The sequence below is a fragment of the Talpa europaea genome, assembly GCF_964194135.1.
Source record: "Talpa europaea genome assembly, chromosome: 11".
Classification (NCBI taxonomy): Eukaryota; Metazoa; Chordata; class Mammalia; order Eulipotyphla; family Talpidae; genus Talpa; species Talpa europaea.
Genome location: NC_140078.1, coordinates 20,102,602 through 20,128,214, shown reverse-complemented (window position 1 = coordinate 20,128,214; position 25,613 = coordinate 20,102,602). Strand labels below are relative to the sequence as shown.

Below are 25,613 nucleotides of genomic sequence, written 5' to 3'. Positions count from 1 at the left end.
GAGAATGTTCCACTTGAGAAATCAGGTATATTTCAATAGAGCAAATTAAAGATTCAAATTAAAGGGGCAGACTGTTCTACTAAAGATCCTGATAAATTTTCCAATTTGCCCAGTAAGAAAAAGTTCTTAAGTTTCCATTGCCAGTGACTCACAAGATAAAAAGTTGTTTTTTTTTTTCTTTTTACTTGTTAGCATATGTGCTGCTGAAATGAGTACTTAAAAAGATATCATAGCGGGCCTCCCCGGTGGCGCAGTGGTTGAGCGCTGGGTTGCGAAGCTGTCCGCGGCCTCTGTGGCACCAGTTCGATCCCCAGCTGCTCCCTGGTCACTGGAGGAGGGTCCCACATGGCGCGCAGACCTCTCCTGCTGCCCACTGCTCCCCTCAGCAGTGTACTTCAGTCCTTCTGCCTGTTCTGCTCCCGCTCTGGCTCTGGTGAATTCTCTCACCCTCCCGCGCTTCTGACTGTACCCAGTGTATGTATAAACAAAACAAACAAACAAACAAACAAATAAAACATGCCTCCATTTAAAAAAAAAAAAAAGATATCATAGCTCAAGTCTCCTGGGAACTAAGAAATTAGAAGAGACAGATGACTATGAGAACCTACACCACAGTTTCATTGGGATTGGTGTACTGGTGTTAGAAATAAAATTAAAAATTAATACTGATTTGGTAGGACATAGAACTTTTACTAAGTCCTGTACAATTATATAGACCCAGATTGACAGACCCAAAATGATTGCTGTAACTGCCAAAATTATTGTAGCTTCCACCACTTCCAAAACTGCTTCCATTATTACCAAATTTATCATAGCCATCCTCACTGCTACCATATCCACCACTACCATGTCTTTCATCAAAACCACGATGACCATTAAAGTTTCCTCCATGACCAAAATTGTTATTCCCACCAAAACTTTACAACCGCCACCAAAGTTTCCAGAACCATTGTGACCTCTTTGACTGGATGAAGCACTGACCATTTCGTACTTACATAGGGGGCTTTTCCCTTACCTCACATTATAGTCATTCACTGTGTATTTCTTTCTTTTTTTTTTTTTTTAAGATTTATTTGCTTATGCATACAAGAACTGGGGTGTAGGCCAGAGGTGCGGGAAGTAGAGGATTCACCAGAGATAGAGTGGGGAGCAGAACAGGCGAATATACTGAAATACACTGCTGCGGGGAGCAGCGGGCAAGTCAGGAGAGGTTTGCTGTGCCATGTGGGTTGCTTCCAGGCTGGGGATTGAACTCATGTTGCAGTGGCTCCGGACAGCTTCACAGGTTGCATCTCAACCCCTTGCGCCACCAGGGAGGCCCTAGTTTTTTTTTTTAAATCTACTCTGACCTTGAGATAAGCTGAAGTTCTAATGTGATTTCCCCACCCCCTCATATCCCCCCTCACACTATTCCCTGGCTTGAGCAGTATGAGCCCGGATTCTCTTCTGCAGTATCTGATGTCCTGCCTTTTCAAGGCATTTGTTTTTCTATTTTTCTGTTTCTTTCTAAAAGATTTTGAAAGTGAAAAAATGACTTCTAATTATGAAATAAAAATTACCTTCAATCCCACATTCTGGAGATTATTGCCATTAATATATGGGAGTATCTCTTGTCATCCTAAGTAACCTTCTTCAGTTTGTCCTCTTCCTCTCATTCGCTAACAGAATCCTGTGGTTCTTTTCTCATCTTCCTTTTTCTTATCCATGGATTTCCCCCCCCCAGGGCTTCAAATACCATTCCAAAGATCATCTCTAAAAATGAACTCCAAATCAGTTTCCAATCTTCTCTCATACCCTTCTCCGGTACCAAATTATTAAATAAATGCAGGAGATCTAAATAAATTTTCAATTCTAGGTTACTCTTCCTTCTATATTCTGGGTCTAGGGATTGACACTGCTATCCTCCCAGATTACTTTTTTCCTTCTCTTGTGTTTCTTAACACTTAGTACCTAAATCTCATTGATATTCCACATTCTCTCTACTCTTCCACCAAAACAGCTCTACTTAACTAGTTAAAGTAACTGACCTCATTATCTCCCAGTGGATTACTAGAACAACTTCCCACACAGGCCTTCCCACCTTCACTCATCACTATATAATCCAAACTATAGACATCTGTTAAACAGAATTTTTCCTATGGAGTTCTCATCATACCAATGCTCTATTTCAAGCATTTTTGGGGACATTCCTCTTAATAGAAAAAGATCCCATAAGCTGTTACTTGCAAACCAAAAATCTCCATATGACCTCAACCTACCTAATAGTAAAAATAAGATTTATTGAGGGCTAAGTATTTACATGAAAAAAGAACAGCATCCCACTTTAGGTGACAGTAAAATATGGTAATTATGAGCTCAGATTCTGAACGTAAAGCAGTCCCAGGTTCAACAGTTTCACTTACACTATTAACTCAGACAAATTACTTTTCCTTTCTGAGCCTCTTTCTCAATACCTACAGAAATACCTATTTACTTCATAGAAATGTTTAGGGACTAACTGAAATAACGGGAAACATGTTCATCATACTGCCTGACATATAATACGGGTAGTAAATATTAACTGATTCTGCTATCAAATTTACCACCTGCCATTTCTCCCTTTCAATTTCTCTATTTTGAGCAAATACGCTGACTGAAGATTTCTAACAAACATTCTGTTCTTTCTTACCTCCATGACTGTTTTTCCTCCTTTCATCTGTAATTCCTGAAACTCTCTAATACCCACAAGACAGGCATATCCAAATTATAATTATTCATTATAGTCTTAGGTCAAATGCCGTTTTCTTCCATGAAGGTTTTACAAATTTTATTTTATAAACCAATTAACATTTTTAAAACCAATCATGTATTATTTTGTAACAACAGAAATAAAACAGATCAAAAAAACAAGATTCAAACTAGTCCTACAGTAAAAGAATATGTATGAGGTTCAGAAGGAATGACATTTTTGGCAAATTCTATAACCTGGACATTCAAGAAATAGCCCTTGTTACATAACCTTTCAGTCTTAATAGTTAACTATAACAAAGAAATAGCTAACCATAGATGTTCTCAAATTGTAGGCCTAGCACCATCATCACCACCTGGAATACTAGTGAGAAATGCAATTCTCAGGCCTCACCCTGGACCTAATGAACTAGGGACTAATAAGAAGACTCATAACTGAAAGACATACAAGGAATCCAAATAGGAAAAGAAGAAGTCAAACTATCACTATTTGCAGATGATATGATAATATACATAGAGAACGCCAAAAACTCCACAGAAAAACTAATTCAACTAAACAATCAGTTCAGTAAAGTGGCAGGACACAAAATCAACACGCAAAAGTCAGTAGCCTTCCTATACACAAACAATAAATCTGAAGAAGAAATCAAAAAAACCATCCCTTTTAATAGCGAAACAAAAAAAAAAAAAATCAAATACTTGGGAATAAATTTAACAAAAGAGGTAAAGGACCTATACAAAGAAAACTATAAAATACTGTCAAAAGAAATAGAAGAAGACACAAAGAAATGGGAAGACATCCCCTGCTCATGGATTGGAAGAATAAACATTATTAAAATGGCCATCCTACCAAAAGCAATATACAGATTCAATGCTATTCCAATCAAAATTTCAATGTCATTCTTCAAAGAAATAGAACAATTATTGATGAAATTTATATGGAATCACCAAAAACCCCAAACAGCCAAAGCTCTCCTGAAAAAAAAAAAGAAGGGAATGGAGGCATCACACTCCCAGACTTCAAACTATACTACAAAGCCATAATCATCAAAACTGCATGGTATTGGAACCAGAACAGACACACAGACGAATGGAATCGAATAGAAAATCCAGAAATAAACCCACAGATTTATGGTCAACTACTCTTTGACAAAGGAGCAAAGAATATGCATTGGAGCAAAGAAAGTTTGTTCAATAAATGGTGCTGGGAAAACTGGGTCGCTACAAGCAAAAGAATGAAGCTTGACTACTACCTAACACCATGCACAAAAACCAACTCAAAATGGATTAAAGAACTAGACATAAGACCTGAAACCACAAAATACATAGAAGGAAATATAGGCAAAACACTACATGATATGCACATAAAAGTACATCTTTACAGACACATCATCCAAAGCAGTGATAGCGAAGGCAAAGATAAACAGCTGGGACTACATCAAATTAAAGAGCTTCTGCACAGCAAGAGAGACAATAACCAAAACAAAGAGAAACCCCACTGACTGGGAGAACATTTTTGCACACAACACTAATGATAAAGGACTGATCACAAAAATCTACAGAGCTGATGAGACTCAACAACAACAAAAATAATCCTGTCAAAAAACGGGCTGAAGAGCTAAAAAGAAACTTCTCTGAAGAGGAAATGCAAATGGCCAACAGACATATGAAAAAATGTTCAACATCACTTGTAATCAGGGAAATACAAATCAAAACTACCATGAGATACCATCTTACACCAGTGAGAATGGCACATATTAAAAAAACTAGCAACAACAAATGTTGGCGAGGGTGTGGAGAAAAAGGAACTCTCCTGCACTGTTGGTGGCAGTGCAAACTGGTCCAACCACTATGGAGAGCTGTGTGGAGATTTCTGGACCTACTAAACACAGAGCTTCCATATGATCCAGCAATTCCACTCCTACGTATTTACCCAAAGGACACAGAAACATCAATTCCAAAGAGCACCTGCACCCCTATGTTTATCGCAGCACTATTTACAATAGCTAAGCTTTGGAAACAACCCAAATGCCCAAAAATAGATGACTGGATCAAGAAGATGTGGTACATATACACCATAGAATATTACTCAGCATTCAAAAAAGATAAACACATGCAATTTGCAGCAACATGGATGGAGCTAGAAGGGATCATGCTCAGTGAAATAAGCCAGAAAGAAAAAGAAAAATACCGGATGGTCTCACTCATAGCAGGAATCTAGAAAACTTAAATAAGGGACCAGGAAAAAGAATAACTGTAAGAAAGAAAATATCAAAATCAACAAACAACTATGAACCAGAGACACTCTATTTGGGGTGAGAGGCGGGGAAAGGAGGGATGGGGGTCAAAATAAGGGGGTTGTAATTGTATGGGGAATATAAAAATAAAACTTAAATAAAAAAAAGGAGATTCATAATCTGTTTGAATAAGTACTTCAAGTGATTTCTAATACACTCTGAAATTTGAGAAACAGCCATACTGAAACAGTACCAGTAGTTTATTTAAGTCGTTTAGTAAGTGGGTGTGAAGCTAAACTTGCAATGGATTTTAAAAATCATTATGGAAACCTGAATACTACACAGAACTGTCAGTATGAACCCACTACCACCATTATCTTTCAAAAGCAATTGGCTACTAATCATGAGCTACTATGGCTTTGTTCCCTTGCTCCACAATTTTATAAACCTCTGCTTACCTAACCACCTATATACATCTGTCCCATATGTTCATAAACAGGATAGAGAACCCTGGCAAACCAAGATGTTAATATGGTTAAGGTTATAAATAATGCTACAAATCAAAGGACAGTCAAGAAGTCACACCTAAAAACAAAAATTTGAACACCAGGCACCAATCCATTTTGGGAGTTCATAAAAATAACATTAAGACAACACTAACAGGGCCTCCCTGGTGGCACAAGGGGTTGGGATGCAACCTATGAAGCTTTTTGCAGCCACTGCGGCATGAGTTTGATCCCCGGCAAGGGAGCTACCCACATGGTGCAGCAGACCTCTCCTGACTTGCCCGCTGCTCTCCTCAGCAGTGTATTTCAGTTGATCTGCCTGTTCTGTTCCCCACTCTGTCTCTGGTGAATCCTCTCACTGCCCCCCACACACCTCTTGCCTGTACCCCAGTTCTTGTATGCATAAATAAAAGAATCTTTAAAAAAAAAAAGACAACACTAAGAAATATTAAAACATTCAGGTACGCTATAGAAGAAAGCATGATACACTTAGTGCTTAAATTTGTACAAAAATAACTTAAAGCTGTTTAGTAAACTTCCTAAATTATAACAGGGTTGGGGTTAAGAGGACACAAAAAGGGTCCTTATTCCGTAGATATATGTTGCCCTGCATTTTTAATCTTACAGTTTAAATAAAGTCAGCAAATACAAGCAAAGGAAAAAATCCAGACAAGGCCATATATTTTGTGTAGTAACATTTAAACCATAGTTGATAGTTTATAATGCTTTTCAAGCCCATCATTTCAGAGATATGACCTCTAGAATAAAAGCTAATGCAAAGAAATTCATGATCAACACAAAAGACACAAAGAATAGTCTGGAGATCTCAGAAATCTAGAAGATTTCCAAGTTATTTATGACAATAATTCACTTGAGAAGATGTAAAGCACTGAATGAATAAATGGTATGAAGCTAAGGGCTCAAACAAAGCCCTGGCAAGAAATTTAGAGCTGCCAGTTTTTTCATAAAGCATTGTAAGAAAGAAATTTGAAAAAAATATACAAAAACCATCAATAGAATGGTAAAGTAAAAACTTTCTATAGGTATATTAAATTCTACCACATTTTTACTTACTATAAAAAAATATGGGTTTAGTATTTAAAAGAGTTCACTCACCAAAGCAAACTGAAATATTAAAACATTTTTATGGGGGAAATTTTGGGAATTCAAAATAAAATTCTATTAAAGATAAAACTAAGAAAAAAAATGAATTTAAAACTAAGAAGAGGTATAGAAGGTATAAATTGTCTTCCAGTCTACATAGATATTTATGTAATTTAAAGGCCTTTTCTATAGTTTTTCAATCACAGTGAGAAAAAAGGTAACTGTTCTCTAGGCAAGAAGTAACCTCCCTTTGTGAGGGTACTATGATTCCTTGTCACAGGATTGATTCTGTGAAGATAAATCTGGTAGGTACAACCTAACAGCTTTACAAACTGATTTTCTAAAGATCTTGATGAGTTGGCTTTTTAAAAACTTTTTCTTATGAACAGTAAAATAGTACAACAAACTCCCATGTACCTAACAACTAGGCTGCAACATCTTGTTCTATTTGTTTCACCTATCCTCCCCTATAGCTCTGACACTATAATATCCCATTTTTCTGGATATTTTCCCCTTATGTACTATTAACACCACTTTCCTGGTTCTTCTCTTCCTCCTCTATTCCTGTGGTTTATATTCTTTCTACCCATTGCTTACCCAGTTTTGGAAAAAAGAAGAATCCAACAGCATTTCAGCACTCTATTTGAAGACACTTTAATTGCCTAAGACTAGGATCATCTCCTTTCCTAAATTCATCTCCTTTCACCAGTTTCCAAGATAAACAATAAAAACTTGAGTTTGTTAAGTCAGTTACTACAGCTGAAGATATACAATACTTTTCAGCCCTAGCCCTGAAGGCAGAGTTCATGAAGTACTGACCGAGCAAACAGCTGTTATTTATCTCTGCCTTTTCTAATGAAGGACCAGTAGCTATAGCTAGTGTTGACCTTTACATATATTTAAACTGAACATCCCCGCTTTCCTAAAAAAGACATAACAGTCCAGTGATGGCCCTGGAATTCTGGTCTCTCCACTTCTGGAAAAAATGCCAGTATATTTACTTTCTATGATTTGGATATCCCTGGCTTAGTCACATAAGCTGTGAATCGTGACGCTTTCATAAATATTTCCTCTCTTACTTTTTCTGACATTCATTTATTCTTATATCAATCTGAACTTACAGTTTTTCCTAAAATGAATCTCTATTCATTCTCGCTGGTCTTTTTCTGAATTCCATGGTAAGAAATTAAGTGAACTCTTACCTTGTTTCATCTTTGGGTCTGGAGCCATCATCATTCTGTGAAGCGCCTTTAACATCAACAAAATTTAGACAGAGAAAATGAGTTTCAAAAGGTTTTCACCTTTTTCCTAAACATGTTATAAAGGCAAATCTCTTTACTAAATCTTTCTAATAAACAACACATAATTGAAATTCCTACCAACACTTATAAGGAAAATGTAATCATTGTTTATGTAATTGAAATAAAACAATTACCAAAATTTTGTGCAAATGCTTTTAATTATGGTATGAGATGTTAATGTCAAGGTATATTACTTGAGGTACTTCTGCCTTCTCTGAAATATATTTTGCTTGATTCTAATTCAGATCTAGGAAGTTAGCTATCTTTTATATTCCAAATATCTCACAAAGAGTGCTGATCACCAGCCAATTAATAAACAATTCTGAAAACACAAAACCCAGTAACAGCTCTCTTTTGCAGGGGCCTAGAAGACAGATTTATGAATAGAAAAGGCATACATAAGTACCAATGTGGCCAAAATAAACACAACATTCATTTTCTTCAAATTTTATTAATAGGAAACATCAGTGAGGGGCCTGTATACTATAAACACGCTAGAGAAAGGCTAGAGCTAGGCACACTGATTCTAGAAAAAATAGACAAAGAAGAAAAAACTGTAAATTGTTTCTAGAAAAACTCCAATTTAACAGTGTTGGTCCATTTAAAAAAGAACAGTCCCTGAATACAGTATTAAACAATGAAATCACCACTACAGAATAATTAATGAGTTCATTAAAAAGAGGGTAAGTCACCACTATACTATACAATGCTCAGCAAAGTTGATTAAGTTTCTCACCTAATCTAAATAATGTGTACAGGTAAATGCAGATAAAATACAGTATATCTAGGAAATGAAAACTGTTCAGTAATAAAAAGGAGCAAACTATTGAAACATACATGTCATAGATGACAGAATTTGAGAGACAAAATCAATTAGTAGTTGTCCAGGGCTGAGGACAGTAACAAGATTTCTTGTAAATGGGCAAAAGGGATCTTGAGGGGGAATGTGATGGGGGGGGGGGGAGGTGGAATGAAAAATGTTCTAGACCTGATTTGCAGTAATAGTTAAATCACTCAGTTAAGTTACTAAAAATCATTATATATATCTGAAATGGCTGAATTTTATGAAATATAAGCTACACCCCAATAAAGCTGTTTAAAATACACAGTACAATGAAATATATTTAGGCTGAAAAGGATACATTTTAATTCTATAAAAATTATTTTTATATGGAAAATATCCCCCTAAAATACATTCCCCTAAAATTGCTGATAAATGAGACAGAGACATAAATGAAGCCAGAAAACCAAGCCAAAATATCCAACATACTAAATCTGTCAATTTTCTCAAAACCTTAATTCTTTCTCATTTATTTTAGTGAAGTCCATTTAATCACATGAACTGAGGCAAGACAACCTGTTATGTATCCCAGCTTCATCATGTACTAACTTGATGACTTTCCAGTGTCTTTTATCTCATATATAAAATAGGGACAATAATGATACCTACTTCACAGAATAGCTGTGAGAAATAAACATTCAAAACAGTGCCCAACGGATAAAAGAACTCCTTTACTATTAGCTATTATTATTTCTCAAAATTTACAATTCTTCAGCAAAATCTTGTCAAGGGCCATTTAGACTCAATCTTTCATTGAATTACAATGCAGAATAAAGCCACACCTATAAAATTTATGACAAATTATTTTCATCTAATCTTGTGATTCCAGCCAGAGAACAGTTTAAAAGAACGAAACAAAGAATCTGAAATTTAATGCCATGATTGTCCGAGAAAAGAAGAATGGCTGTGTTTATAGTTTGCATTTTACAAATGTATTGCTCATTAAAAGTATTCCCAATCCAAATTTTCTAAAGAAAACTGATCAGATTTCTAAATGCACATGATTGTCCCACAGGACACTTTGGAAGATCTACAAAGATCTCTTCTATTCAGTGTAACACTCAAAAGGGCCCTGGTGCCACAAAATAACCAGCTCTAGGATGAAGTAACATACTGCTCCTATTTACTGTGAAAGGGCTACTATCAGCAATGAGATAGATCAAAAATTAAGGTTTTGGTTAGCATTAAAGTGAAGGGGCTGAATCAGAGATTGCCCTATTAAGCTGGGGAATCATAGAAAGGAGTTAAAGTGTTTCCAGTAAGTATAACACCCTGTCACTAGCAGAAGCAAAAGAAATTTTCTCTGGAGCAGAGAATCCCCAATTTAGGCCCTTTAGAGTTCCATACACTAAGATTAATCTTTTATTTAAAAGATTTATTTTAGGGCCTCCCTGGTGGCGCAGGCGGTTGCGCACTACACTGTGATGCTGTCCGCAGCCTCTGCAGCACCGGTTCGAGCCCAGCCGGCCTGTGAGAATCCCACATAGCGCAGCAGACCTCTCCTGTCTCACCCACTGCTCCCCACAGCAGTGTATTTCATCATTCTGCCTATTCTATTCCACGCTCTGTCTCTGGTGAATCCTCTCACCCTTCCACACATCTGGCCTTTACACCGGTACTTGTATAAATAAATAAATCTTAGAAAAAAAAAAAGATTTATTTTATTTATGCATACAAGAGCTGGGGTGTAGGCCAGCGGTGCAGGGGGGTGAGAGGATTCACCAGAGACAGAGTGGGGAACAGAATAGGCAGATCTACTGAAATACACTGCTGAGAGAGCAGTTGGCGGGACAAGAAAGGTCTGCTGCGCCAGGTGGGTTAGCTCCCTGGCTGGGGTTTGAACTCGTTGCTGCAGTGGCTGCCTCTTTAAGAAACAGTTTTAGGAAACATGGATAGCCACATGCAAAAAAATGAAACTATATTCATACCTAACTCCACACACAAAATCAATTCAAAATGGATTAAAGACTTGGTTGTAAGAGCTGAAACCATGAAACACTTTAATCATAAAACAAAGGGGATACACTACAGGACATCAACTGCAAAGATGTATTTGGGGATGCAACTCCAACAGCAAGGGAAATGAAAGTAAAAATAAACAAATGAGACCATATCAAACTAAAAAGCTTCAAAGTACCTCAAAAGAATCCATCACAAAGACAAACAGGCAACTTATAGACTGGGAGAAGAATATTTGTACATCACTCATCTGACAAAAGACTAATTTCCAAAATATATCTAGTACTTACACAATCCAAGAACAACAAAAACCCCAGACAACCCAATGAAAAAATGGGCAAAAGCTGTAAACATTTTTCTAAAGATGATTTTGAGATAGCCCACAGTCACACGAAAAATTGCTCAACATCATTTCTTATTAGGGAAATGTAAATCAAAACCACAATGAGGTATCACCTAATCCCTGCGAGAATAGACCATATCAAAAAAAATTAGAAACAAATGAGATAAAATGAAGACTAGAACATACACAATAAGAACTGGAAGTCATCTATGCTAAAAACCCCAAATTAAATTTTAATCTATCCAGAATATACACAGGAAAGAGTAAAGATCTTACAAAACGATGTTCCTATTTCATAATCATGAATTTGAATGTAAAATAGATTTTTACTTCTCTTAATGAAAACTAGTGTCTTTGACAAAACTTTCTGGTGTTTCCTGTTCAATGTCTTATTTGGGAAGATAGGTGTTTTAACAATCCACCACCATCACCTGCCCAAGTAAAAACAGATGAATGGGAAGCTCTTGTAGATATAAACAAATTGAACATATTCAATTTGTTGAATTAATTTAGAATTGAAGGCTACAACAATCAATCTACCTAACTAGCAAATTAAATAAAGATTTCTTCCAGAGGCTCATAAAAGTCCATTAACTCTTACTTAAGTGAAGGACAACATCATGGCAAATTATGTAGTCACTCTTTAAACTAGAGAAATAAAGTATCATGCTCTTGGTTGGATATTAAACTTATTCCCAGATAAGAGGGCGCAGGATGGAGGAAGTGGGGTAGGGATAGAAAGTTCTCTTATTCTCAAAGCTTGAAGAAAGGGTGAAAACTACTGTTTCACTTAAAGTGAAACTCTGTTTCACCTGAAAAAGGTTTACCTATGAAGCTGCTGTTTTTCATAAAATTTATCCACAGAAGACTAAAACCAAAAACTTGTTAAGTACCAAAAGAGATTATGATGTCTCATCAAGACAATCCAATGTTTATTAAATTATCTAAATATGTAATGAAGCATTATTTGGTAAACTTTAATATCATCATTCATTTTTCATAAACATTTTTCAAAAAGTTAACCAAGAATATAAAAGTCAATAAAAGACCCATCCCTATGTATTCTTGCACAAAAACTTCTGAGTAAATATTCTCCAAAAAAAAAGTAAAAATATGTAACATTAGAAAAATATTAGAATACAAAGGCAATCCTCTATCCACCCCTGTTCTTTTCCAACCAATGATCAGCTGCTGGGAATATAATTTTAGCATTAAATTCCATTTCTTTTCTGGCTTGTAGTTACAGTTACAAAAATGGAACCAATCAAATAACAAGTGCAGTTCCTACCACACAATTGTGAGTTGAACTGGGTTTTGTTTGTTTGCTTATAACTACTCATGATTTGATTTGAAGTGTACAGGTAAGCAAAGGAAACAATAAATAACTTGTTTCAACTTTGATTCCACATCATAGTAGTTGGCATGATATTGAACATATGAACTCTTAGTATCTCACTTTCCTTATCTGCAAAATGATGGCAATGTCTTACAAATTTGTGATGGTTAAATGAGAATATAAGTAAACACACCAATATAGCACTTGGTACTTGATAAAACTTTAAAAAAATGGCAGTTAGCTATTTATAAGGCAACTCTAATCCTAAAATTCACTGTGACTGCCCAGTAAAAACACCTTTTTACTTCAAAGAATTAGATTAAATTTTGTCAATTATTTTTCTACTTGAACAGAACACTGGTGATAGAGAAATGTCCACTTGTGTAGGAAACAGCAAAGCCTTAACTATAAATACGCAGTTTAGATTGTAGTATGAAACATGAAGAATGGCATGCTTTACTTTTGCTAATTATTAAATATTCTGCATTAGAAATAGTTTCAATTTGTAGGGGGGAATATCTTAATGTTGAGGTTAAGATAGATTTAAAATGTGAGTTAACTTGTATATTTTCCAGAATTCCAATTAAGAGAAATATGTAAGAGCTCCTCTGACTAGTAGTCAACTAAAATGAATGTCAATTTGAAGCAGTATGACTATTTAAGAAATTTTTCGTTATGCTCATTAATTCACCCAAAGAACCAATCAAATATACACAAGGACTATCTTGAAGGTCATACTATTTAAAAAAGTCATGAGCAAAAAGGAAGTAGGATATTTTCAAAGTAGAAACTAAAGAATAACAGCACCTAACAGTTGCGAAATGTTTCATAATGCAGTTTCTAAGTAAACAGAAAGATTGCTATCAGACTAATCAACGGAAATATTAATCTGCTCTTGTCTTGGGGCCTCTAAAATCTGTCTGATTGAAGTAAAAAAATGAACATTCGTAAGTGATAGAAATATTTAAAGAAATCCATTAAATAGTTTCATTAAGCATGCTAACTATGCAGGCAGTAACAGGTGCTATCACACTTCTCTTAATCATAGCTCATGCTTATTCCCTTTAACACTAGCAAAACATGCACTGTAAGACACACTGACACACACAACAATTGGTTTGTCATTATTATAACACAAGCCACTTCTGCAAAGTAGCCTACAGTACTAGGAAGAATTCAAATCAAATTTAAACTCAACCAGACACTGCTACAGACAATAAACTTCCACTGCCATTGTAGTGTGGCATCATTTGGAGGTATGGTATCATTTATGCCATATGAGCTACCATTATTGGCTAACAGAACAAATACTTCAAAAATTAAGTCATAAAGTCAACTGTAGTTATACTTTTGGCTAACTTTTCAACTTATAAAAAATGTTTTATTCATAGAGCAATACATTAAAAAGAAAATATTTAAAATGATCATTGTTTCTATTTTATAAAAAGGAAATAATTTCTTTAATGTGAAAAAGAAAAGCAATAATTACATACATACAGAGCAGCTAATGTAAGAAGAACTGTTAAATATACTATACAAAGTGATTGCTTACTTTCTGAACACGTAGTTTCACCATTAGTAACAACTTCAGACTCTAATTGCAATCCATCAAGACAAATTGACAAGTCTCCTATTGTTTCTGTTGGTTCTTTGTCACCTACAAGCTGTAAAGTCACAACTACTTCCTCAACTGGAAGAGAATAAAATTACAACAAAATGGTCACTTTTTAAAGTCATCTTAACTGCTGAAACCCTGTCAAAAAATTTACATTTATGTGCATAGAAACTGATCTAACATACTTCATCCAAGGTTTCAGATCATATGACAGCAAAACATGTCAAAATAGAACAAAATTTGTTAATGCTCAATATCCATAAAACACTGGATAGCTTGATCATCTCATTTATTATATTCATCCCATCTTCATATAAAATGAATCAACAGAACCAAGACAATTCAGTAATATATATTAAAGTTACACTGAGCAAAAACATGTAACTTAAGAATTAATTGTAGCTCATAAATTTTAAACAAGAAATAAAATTCCTAGAAGTATGTTTTAGATAGGCATGGGGTAGAAAAGTATATCTTAAAATCATTTATTTAAAAAAGCACATTTCAAGTTTTTATATGTCTGTATTTATACACAAACACACATACTGATAGAGTTCAGGGCATATTCCCTCCATATATGTCACATTGGCATTCTGATTATTTTTTATTAAAGTTGCTTGAGAAAGAGCAGGTGCAAAAAGGACACTGACACTCCTCTGTGTACTTGGAAGGAGACATGCCTCATGTTAAAAGTATTCTTCCAGTCAACAAACAACTAGGAACCAGAGACACACTATGGTGGGGGAAGCCGGGAAAGGAGAGATCGGGGTCAAAATAAGGGGGTTGCAATTGTATGGGGAATATAAAAATAAAATTAAAGAAAAAAACAGTAACAATAATAGCAAAAAAATAAATAAATAAAACCTTTACCCTCTTTCAAAAAAAAGTATTCTTCCAGTAAAAAGAGGATAGAAGTTATATTTATTTCCAAAGATAGGAAACTCAAGGATGAATCAATAAACCATTATTTATTTACTAATTTACCAGCCTCAACCTTTTTTGTCAATTATCTTTTGTCAAAAAGATATAAAAGTTGGATACTTTGGTCACTTTGCTGGGTTCCATATATCTCTAGTAAACCTACACATATGAAACTAATTTTTTTCTTATTAATCTTTCTTGAGTCAATTTAACTATTATACCAGCCAAAGAACCTTGAAAGGGAAGAAAGGAAAATTTTTCCCCCCACAGTAAACATATTAGTAAAACAACAGCCATCCAAAATGAGGACATCAAAAGATAATCACTTGAAAAGGAAATCAGTCAATTAACCACATTTGTCTTTCTGAAGTGGGATTATGTTTTTCTTCAACTCTAACCCATATTTTTCAGTTTTTCCATCATTGAGTATATAGGACTTTGATATCTAAACTTAATATTAAAAATACTGGGTCCAAAATGAATGACCAAACCAAGGTAACTCAGAATTTAAATAGTTTAAGATTCTTCTCATTGCTAGTATTATGGCTGAGTGAACTTTAAAAACAGTGAACACAGTCATTTTGCATTTTTACCATATGAATTTCTTGGAGCAAAAAACAGCTGAACATAATTTCTAAGACTTTTACATACATACGTTTCATATTATTTGACTTTAATGTTTCATAGATATCTAAGGCAGCAGTTCCCAACAAAGCATCAGATTTCAGTGTCTGGTGACTCCACACACGAAAATGTAATTTACTCACAGGGGTGACAATACTAAAAGTGAAAAAAGATGAAAAAAATTATTTTCACAAAATGTCACAATGGGACTCCAAATAAATTACAGTTGACTTTTTCATGTTTAAGGTCATCCCACTGAACCCCTTTATAGTTTTCTGTACAATCAATATTGCCTATATTCTATAACTGTATATAAACCATATCTGAATGTCTTTAATAAAAGTATGCTTATGTTATAAACTGTTGGAAAAATGGCTTCTTTCTGTAGCATAAAAAGTGAATTTACAAATTAAATTCTTATTTTATATGTCAATCTTGAGCTAGAGATTATTTCATCTAATCTTCACAGAAAACCTATGAGATGGGAATTACCATCCCCATACTCAGAAATAGAAACTAATATTCAGAAAGGCTAAGCAGGGCCCTCCTTGGCGGTGCAGGGGTTAAAGACACAGTGCTACCAAGCTATCGCCAGCCAATAAGGCACAAGTTCAATCCCCAGCCAGGGAGATGACCCACATGACACAGCAGACCTCTCCTGGCTCGCCCACTGCTCCCCTAAGCAGTATGTTTCAGTGGATCTGCCCGTTCTGCTCCCCACTCTCTCTGGCTAATCCTCTCACCCCCTGCACCTCTGGCCTACACCCCAGTTCTTGTATGCATAAATAAATAAATCCTTAAAAAAAACAAACAACAACAACAAAAAAAAAAAACCAGAAAGCTTAAGCAAATTACCCAATGTTATATAGCCAGTCAGTGGCCAATACACTGGAAGAAGAGCTGTAATTAAAATTTACACTGGGCCTCCCCTGGTGGTGCAGCAGTTGAATGCTGGACTGCAAAGCTCCCCACGGCCTCTGCAGCCATGGGCGAGGGTCCCACATGGCGCGACAGACCTCTCCTGCCGCCCACTGCTCCCCTCAGCAGTGTACTTCGTCTGTCTGCCTGCTCTGCTCGCCCCCCTGGCTCTGGTGAATTCTCTCACCCTCCCGCGTTTCTGACTGTACCCAGTGCTTGTATAAATAAATAAATCTTTAAAAAAAAATTTACATTAAAAAGTTCCTCAGTTACATAATGATTTGAAAATTACATTAGATACCCCAAGTTTTATAATGATAGAGGACATTTTGCCTGGACAGGTGTCAAACACAGACTCACTCATATCTTGCTAAATGTCAATAAGGAATGCTATCTGTAATGGTAATTTCTAAATCAAAGAACAGGAAATTTGAATGTGCAATTATATAAAAACAATTTTAGAGCCATTAATCAGAAGAATAGGAATAGTTTATCACAGTCCTAAGATTCAATGATATAAAGACAAACTCTAGAAATGTTTGAAATTCTCTGTATCTCAAATCTCTCTAAAACATGATCAAATTTTGGAGAACAAGTTAACACTTTCCTTCTTAGAAGTCTACTGATGTCTAACATATTCATGCTCATATTTACACCATCATTTTATTAAGAGAAATAGGTAGTTAAACTAAAAATATTCACCTTAACATTGCTTTTGGGGGTGGGGCTACAATAAATTCATTCTTTACAAAATTCTCAACTGTAACTTTCAGGAAAACACATAGTATAAAATACATTAAGAAAACATTTCTCTTAGTTATCTGGGAAGTAATAATGGGGATGAAATAAAACAGTTGATAATTTTACTTTATTTGAAAGGATAAAGTATACTGTGAAAGATGATCTTATCCAAATTATATTGATTAAGTTCTAAAGAGAAGTCTGGAAAGCCTGCTATGTAACAATGGAAGGCTTGTTAAAACTGCACACCAGTCTGCTACAAATTAAAAATTCAGTAGAAGAACTTGAAGCATGTGCTCCTCCAAATATCTGGGCTCAACAACAGCACTATCATTTGGGGATACAAGGAGAATTTCTTAAGTCTTAAACCACCAAGGAGTTCGTTCATGTTTCTATCTGCTTAAGAACCTCAAAGTACGTCTCTATTGAGCAGAGATGGCAGTTGGTAGAAAGTAGGTAGCATTAGTATACTAATCTGCTAAACATCTCTAGTCATAATCTTTATGAGGGTTGTGACCGCTTATATTTTTTAATTCTCATTCACATATTTAGCTTCAATTTCTAATGTGTTATTAATTAAAAACAAAGTCTTAAATGGGCTCTCTCAATTGTTCAGTTGCAATAATACCATCAAATAAAGTGGAGAAGACAGAAAAGGACAGACTGGAAGAACATAGTATCTAAAGGGAAAAAAAAAACAAAACAGGACTAGAGAAGGAGTTCTAAGAATGAGGGGTGAGGAATAAGAAATATTTTTAAAGCTGCATTTCTGCTCACCTACTTAACAAAATATACTGTGAAAATACTTCCAAACCTACACTGTAAGGGATTGCTTCCATTTGGGACTGTTCGTATTGTTGCATTTCTCTGTCTTCTTTGACTGTCCATCCACTGTGACTTCTACATAAGGACTTGGTCCAAACCAATTCTTTTTATTTTCTTTAAGTTTTGCTGAAATGACTAGGTAAAAGAAAAGAGAAAATATTTTAATATTTGAGATGTTAGCTCACCCTTCAAATCAACTCAATTTCATGAAGGCTTAAATATTATTTTTATTCAAAGCAGTTTTGCTCTAAATTACTCACGAATTTTATTCATTCATGACCTTTGTATTTCCTCCCATTCTAGCAAATAAATTACAATCTACCCAAAAGCCTATCAGTAGATCCCAACTGTCAATATCAGCAGAGCTAGAGCTCTGAAGTCAATTAAAAGTATACTGATAAGGGGCCTCCCCGGTAGCTCAGCGGTTGAGCGCTGGGTTGCAAAGCTGCCCGCAGCCTCTGCAGCACTGGTTCGATCCCTGGCTGCTCCCCGGCCACCGGAGGAGAGTCCCATATGGAGCGCAGACCCCTCCTGCCACTCGCTGCTCCCCTCAGCAGTGTACTTCGGTCCTTCTGCCTGCTCTGCTCCCCGCTCTGGCTCTGGTGAATTCTGTCACCCTCCCATGCTTCTGACTGTACCCAGTGCTTGTATAAATAAATAAATAAATAAATCTTTAAAAAAAAAAAAAAAAAAAAAGTATACTGATAAATTAAATCAACAAATATTTGAATGTCTACCATGTGTCATATATTGCTTTAAACTCTAAATAGATCCATTTAAGTAAAGAAGATAAAGGAGATAATATACTAGTTAGAAAAAAATCCTTACAATGAAAAACAAGCTAATGTAGTAGACTATCACTGGGTACTAGGGAGGGTCTTGGAAAGCACTTTTAAGGAAACATCCATATAAGGAGCTGGCCATGTGAACACTGATGGTGGGAAGAGGGGAGCATTTCAGCCAGGAAAAAAACTAAGCATATCTGTGGAAAAGTATGGCAAATAGGGAAGAATGGTAAATAGGGAGCGATAATATTTAGCTTAAAAATTAAGATAAGGGATTAGGATTTTATTCTAAGCGTGCTGGAAAGCTAATGAAGGGCAAGTCACAAATGGAAGATTATTTGTGACATCCAATATGTCTTACATTATTTAAATAAGAGTTTTCTACATTGTACACTTTGAAATACTGATTCTTTAGCTTCACCCTAACAATGGTAAATATGGATGCTGCATGACCCAGTGACTCCATTCCTATGTATACACTTGCAAGAAGTGAAAGTATACACCTTCACAAAAACTTCTTTTTTTTTTTTTTAAAGATTTATTTATACAAGTACTGGGGTACAGGCCAGAGGTGCGGGGAATGATAGAATTCATCAGAGACAGAGCAGGGAGCAGAATAGGCAGAAGGACCGAAGTACACTGCTGAGGGGAGCAGCAGGCAAGACAGGAGAGTTCTGCCACGCCATGTGGGAATGTCCCTGGCCGGCCGGGAATCGAACTGACACTGCAGAGGCTGCGGACAGCTTCACAGCGCTGCGCTCAACCAGCTGTGCCACCGGGGAGGCCCTTCACAAAAACACACACAAATGTTCATAGTGTTATTCATAACAGCCAAAAAGAGTAAACAACTCAAATCAAATGACAAATGAATAAATAAAAATGTGGTATGTGGGCCTCCCTGGTGGCACAGGCAGTTGACCACAGCGCTGTGAAGCTGTCCGCAGCCTCTGCAGTGCTAGTTGGATCCCCGCCGGCCACGGAGATGCCCACATGGTGAGGCAGACCTCTCCTGTCTTGCCCGCTGCTCCCCTCAGCAGTGTATTTCATCACTCTGCCTGTTCTGTTCCCTGCTCTGTCTCTGGTGAATCCTCTCACTCTCCTGCACATCTGGCCTGTACGCCGGATCTTGTATAAATAAGTAAATCTTTGAAAAACAAAAGTGATATGTGGGCCTCCCTGGTGGCGCAGCGGTTGAGCGCTGGGTTGCAAAGCTGCCCGCAGCCTCTGAAGCGCCGGTTCAATCCCCGGCTGCTCCCCGGCCACGGGGCAAGGGTCCCACATGGTGCGCAGACCTCTCCTGCTGCCCGCTGCTCCCCTCAGCAGTGTACTTCGGTCCTTCTGCCTGCTCTGCTCCCGCTCTGGCTCAGTGAATTCTCTCACCCTCCCACGCTCTGACTGTACCCAGTGCTTTTATAAATAAATAAATCTTTAAAAAAAAAGTGATATGTGCATACAAGGAATAGTATTTGAAAATAAAAAGAAATGAAATACAGCATGCGTGAACCTTGAAAACTATGCTGAGTGAAAGAAGTTAGAGACAATAGGCCATACATTTTATGATTCAGTTTATGAGAGAAACAGAATAGGCAAATCTATAGACAGAAAGTAAATTAGTAGTTGTGGAATATGAGGAGCGACTCCTAATGGATACAACGTTTCTGGTGTGAACAAACTATAAATGTTCTGGGGGGCCTCCCTGGTGGCGCAGGCAGTTGAGCACAATGCTGTGAAACTGTTCGCAGCCTCTGCAGTGCAGGTTTGATCCCCACCGGCCACCCCAAATGGTGCAGCAGACCTCTCCTATCTCACCGGCTGCTCCCCTCAGCAGTGTATTTCATCAGTCTGCCTGTTCTGTTCCCCGCTCTGTCTCTGGTGAATCCTCTCACCCTCCCGCACATCTGGCCTGTACCCCAGCTCTTGAATAAATAAAAATAAATCTTTTATAAATAAATAATGTTCTGGGAACCCCCCCTCTCAGACCTAGCAAGCAAGAGAACAGTCACCTGTACAGGCTTTTAAGTCAGATCGCTGGGCTTCCTATTCCTGTTCTGTGACGCAGCCATATAGGAGTCTAATGCCTGTGGGTAAACCATCCTTTCAATCACTACCAGATAAAGAAGATTTAAACAATCGGTACCCAGGCTTTGCATCTGCACTGTTCATTCTTTAGAAATCAGGACAAGTGATTAGACCCAGGCATTTAGCCTCTTCTACTCATAGATCATCAGCACATCTTTAGTTCAATATAATTTAGGAAATCTATAGATCTAAGCCTACAATAAACCAAAAGCCCACTTCTGTTCTCCATCCCTAACAGTCAAGAATAATTTCTTAAGGGCCTCCCCGGTGGCACAGCAATTGAACGCTGGGTTGTGAGGCTGCCCGTGGCCTCTGCAGCACCAGTTCGATCCCCGCTGCTCCCCGGCCACCGGAGGAGGGTCCCGCACGGCGCGCGGACCTCTCCTGCCACCCGCTGCTCCCCTCAGCAGTGTACTTCTGTCCTTCTGCCTGCTCTGCTCCCCGCTCTGGCTCTGGTGAATTCTCTCACCCTCCCGCGCTTCTGACTGTACCCAGTGCTTGTATAAATAAATAAATAAATCTTAAAAAAAAAAAAAGAATAATTTCTTAATATCAATGACTCAGAGGCCTCCCTGGTGGCACAAGGGGTTAAGCACCGCACTAAGAAGCAATCCGCAGCCTCTGCAGCACCAGTTCGATATCCAGCCGGCCAGGGAGCAATCCAGACTGCTGCTTCCCTCAACAGTGTTATTTCAGTCAGTCTGCCTATTCTATTTCTCAGTCTGTCTCTGGTGAATCCACTCACCCCCCCAATCCCCACATCTCTGGCCTGTACCCCAGCTGTTGTATGCATAAATAAATAAATCTTTAAAAAAAAAATCAATGACTCACTGTTCCTATATATAAACTAAACTCAAATTCACAGAGTAAAATTTTGTTAGACAACTTCCTGGATTCAAATACTCATTTGGATTATCTAATAAGCTCTGTCTAATATTATTAAAAATTTTATTTTTGTCAACACTGGAGTGGTAAGTATGTTCTAAAATTGACGATGGTGATGACTGAATAATTCTGTAAATGTACTAATAATCACTGACCTACATAAATGGGTAAACAATATGGTATGGGAATTATCTCTCAATAAAACTTCATACAAACTAAGCAAACAACTGCCCAGGCACCTATGTTTAATGTACCAAAAAAAAAAAGCATAAATAAGTCTTTAAAAAAAAAAAAAAAGGGGGCCTCCCTAGTGGCACAGGCAGTTGAGCGCCACACTATGAAGCTGTCCACAGCCCCAGCAGCATGGGTTCGATCCTGGCCGGCCGGTGAGAATCCCACATGGTGTGGCAGACCTCTCCTGCCTGCCTCACCTGCTGCTCCCCTCGGCAGTGAATTTCGTCAGTCTGACTGGTCTGTTTCCCACTGTTTCTGGTGAATCCTCTCACCCTCCCGCACATCTGGCCTGTACCGTGGTTCTTATATAAATAAATAAATCTTTAAAAAAAAAAATCAAAAAACATGCAAAAGACACAAGAACATCCTGAAATTAAAAGGTAATTTCTACGTATCTAAAATATTTTGTTCATTCATTCATTTAAGCAAATACTAATTCAGCATCAGACATATGAGTCACTCAAGATTTTCTTAAGATATTTTACCTTAGGAAAAACAAAAAGTAAAGCAGAGGATCTTTTTAAAACTTACCAGTGATCTGAAGTTGTGATTTCATGGTCAAGCTACCCATTGAACCAAGCTGTGAGCCACTGTCAGACATACCACCAATAGAATAGAAAACCTGAACATGGCAAAGGAAAAACTTTTGTAAACATCAAAGCATTCCCATTTAAAAATATGTAAATAGTGCCACCAGACCATTTCCATATCCCACTAAAGGCCACATAATAACTAATGGCCTTTATACTGCTAAATTTTCAATTCTATTATTTATCCTGACTAAACCATCAGCAAAATTCAACACAGTTGATCATTCCTTCCTCCCTTGAGTTCCCTTGTTTTACTTTCTTCCCTTGAGTTCCCAAGAACAGAATAATTCTCTAGGTCTAACTCCTACCTCACAGGTTCCTTTGATGATTCCTTCTAATTGTGATTTATAACCACAGTGGCACAGCAGGTTGAGCGCAGAGCTGTGAAGCTGTCCGTAGCCTCTGCAGCACGGGCTCAATTCCAGGCCGGCCAGGGTGATTCCCACATGGTGCGGCAGACCTCCCCTGTCTCGCCCGCTGCTCCCCTCAGCAGTGCTTTGGTCCGTCTGCCTGTTCTGCTCCCTACTCTGTCTCTGATGAATCCTCTCACCCTCCCGTGCCTCTGACCTGTACCCCAGTTCTTGTATAAAAATAAATATTTAAAAATAATAATTAAAATATATAGTGATTCATATTTTACACTTTCCCCACACACGCCCACCTTTTCACAGTTCCTGGCTCACAGACCCCAAAGTCCTAGGAATTTCCAAAGATAACGGCAATGGGTCCATTCTTTGTAGTAACATTTGGCCTTTTGTCCGAAGTTCCTGAAAACTTAATGACTTTATAAGCTTCAGACCCATAAAGGTAAAATAGGTGTCTTGATATTTATAACAGCTCTTTTACACCCCAACTGGCCTTATGTTAATTAAGTGACTTTTAGAAAGCACCCAAAGATGGGGATCAGGTTATCAGGGAAAGCAACTAAGAACAGAACACTGAAATTTTTCAGTCCTGCCTCCTGATTTCTGGGGAAGGGAAAGAGCTAGAGGTTGAACAATCACAAATGGCCACTGAGTTACTTATTCATGACCAATTAATGAAGCTCCAAAAAAACCCAAAAGGAGTGAGTCTTAGGAGTTTCCAGAAACAAGAGCACTTTCATATGCCTATGAACCAGGTCCCAAACTCCATGAGGACAGAAGTTCCTTTATTCGAGATCTCACCCTATATATCTCCAACTGCTAATTCATATCCTTTAATATTCTTTGTAATCAATCAGTAATCTAGTGAGCAACCAGTGTCCTGAATTCTATGAGCTGCTCTAGTAAGTTAATGGACTTGTGATTTATAATTAGTAATTGAGAGATACTGATAACCTAGACTTGCAACTATATCCTGAGTTGGCAGGGGTCACTGAAGCCTCCAATTTGTAGCTAGTTGGTCAGAAGCACTAGCTTGCCATCAGAATGTGAAATGGAACACTGTATTGTGAGACTGAGACACTACCTATGGAACCTGATGCTATTTCCAAATAGTTCAGAATTAAGTTGAATTCTTGGATACTCTGCTTGGTATCTGAGAAATGCTTGATGATGCGGAGAAGTTACTCCTACAGCACCCCACACTAAAGCTTGGTCCAGGAACCCATTCAATTCTTACCCCCTCTACCACAAATCTGTTCAGTTTCCCCTGATAGCACCTATTTCCTAGATTATGCCATTCTTTACAAACAGGTTTCCCTGTTTCTTCCCTTTTCTAATCTCAGTACCTTTAATTAACACAACTAAGATAATTCTTTAAAATGTTCCAAACCCTGCAAAATGCTCCCTATTTTACTCATAGTAAGTTTTTACAATGACCTGAAAGATCTTATATTATTTGTTATTCCCTGCTCCTAATTTCCTGACATTTCCTTCTTTCCTCTCCCACTCAGGAACCTACCTCCTATTGTAACAGGGTGGTCCCCCCAGGAAAAGGGGAGATTTCAGGTTCCCTGCCCACCCAAGGCAGGGTGGAGGTGAGCAGGGAAGAGAAGAAGCTGAAGAGGAGACTGGAAAAGAAAGGAAGAAGGATGGAGAGCCAGAAGGAGGCACATGGAGCAGAGAGACATGTAAAGAAGTCACACTTGCTTTTTGGTCCTGGGCTGACTGAAATAGATATGGGTGAGAGACCTGTGGGCAGGTTAACAATGGCAGCTTTTATCTTGATTTTGATTTTGCTCTTTTTCTCCCAGACTTGTCTGGCTGTTTCTGACCCTTTTCCATGGGTCCCACAAGGTACAGTAGACTTGTGGCAGGCTTTCAGGCCTTACTTTGGGCCAACCTTGTTTGGCTGGGCATTTACCCATGAGGGGATGGGTAACTTTGGGTGCTTGATTTGGAAACACTATTCTTCCCCATTCTCTTCCCCTTTCCTATATTGCACACTAATTGTATTCTAGTTCTTAAACAATGGAGTAAGTTTTGTCTTGATGCAGTGTATGGCAGAACCTATTTAGAGTGGGCAGGTTTGGGGTTCAGGGGTGCCCCGCTCCCTGTCCTGTAACACATTCTCAAATATGCCAACACATTCTAGACATGGAGACTTTTGTTCTAACTGTTCTCTTAACAACATTACAATCTGCTCCACCTATCCTGGAAATTTTTTCTTCTACAGAATATATAACCTTCTGATGTACTTGGTAGTTATATTTATTGGCTTAAATCTAGAATATAACTCCACTAAGTAGGATCTCTGTTCACTGATCAAACTCCTAAGTTCAAAACAGTTTGACACTGTTAGTAAATGCTTATATATCTGATGAAATGAACAAAAAAAGAGCTATTAAATTACACTTAATAAACAACTCAACATTATTTTCTTCAGTTCCTAATCATAGAAGAGTTAACCCCAATGTGGAAATAACATGATTCCTCTAACAAAACTGTATAAAAGTCAGAAAACCTGGGCTTGATTCCTGGCTACCACAATTAGGTACACCACCTTACACCAGTAAGAATGGCATATATCAAAAAAACTAGTAACAACAAACGTTGGCAAGGATGTGGTGAAAAGGAATTCTCCTACACTGCTAGTGGAAGTGCAAACTGGTCCAACCAC

At 37.4% G+C, this 25,613-nt stretch overlaps 1 protein-coding gene across 1 annotated transcript in view; it reads right to left on the bottom strand.

Annotated features, from left to right (window-relative positions):
* The window catches only part of ITCH (itchy E3 ubiquitin protein ligase), a gene marked incomplete at both ends in the record, with an annotated part of 70,086 nt that extends 47,504 nt beyond the window's left edge, over positions 1-22,582 (bottom strand). Inside the window, 5 exons of the mRNA XM_084248053.1 lie at positions 7,777-7,822; positions 13,907-14,044; positions 15,546-15,670; positions 17,992-18,133; positions 22,513-22,582. Coding sequence (XP_084104179.1) covers positions 7,777-7,822; positions 13,907-14,044; positions 15,546-15,670; positions 17,992-18,133; positions 22,513-22,582 — 521 coding nt within the window. The remainder of the gene's footprint in view (positions 1-7,776; positions 7,823-13,906; positions 14,045-15,545; positions 15,671-17,991; positions 18,134-22,512) is intronic.
* Between the last annotated feature and the right edge of the window lie 3,031 nt (positions 22,583-25,613).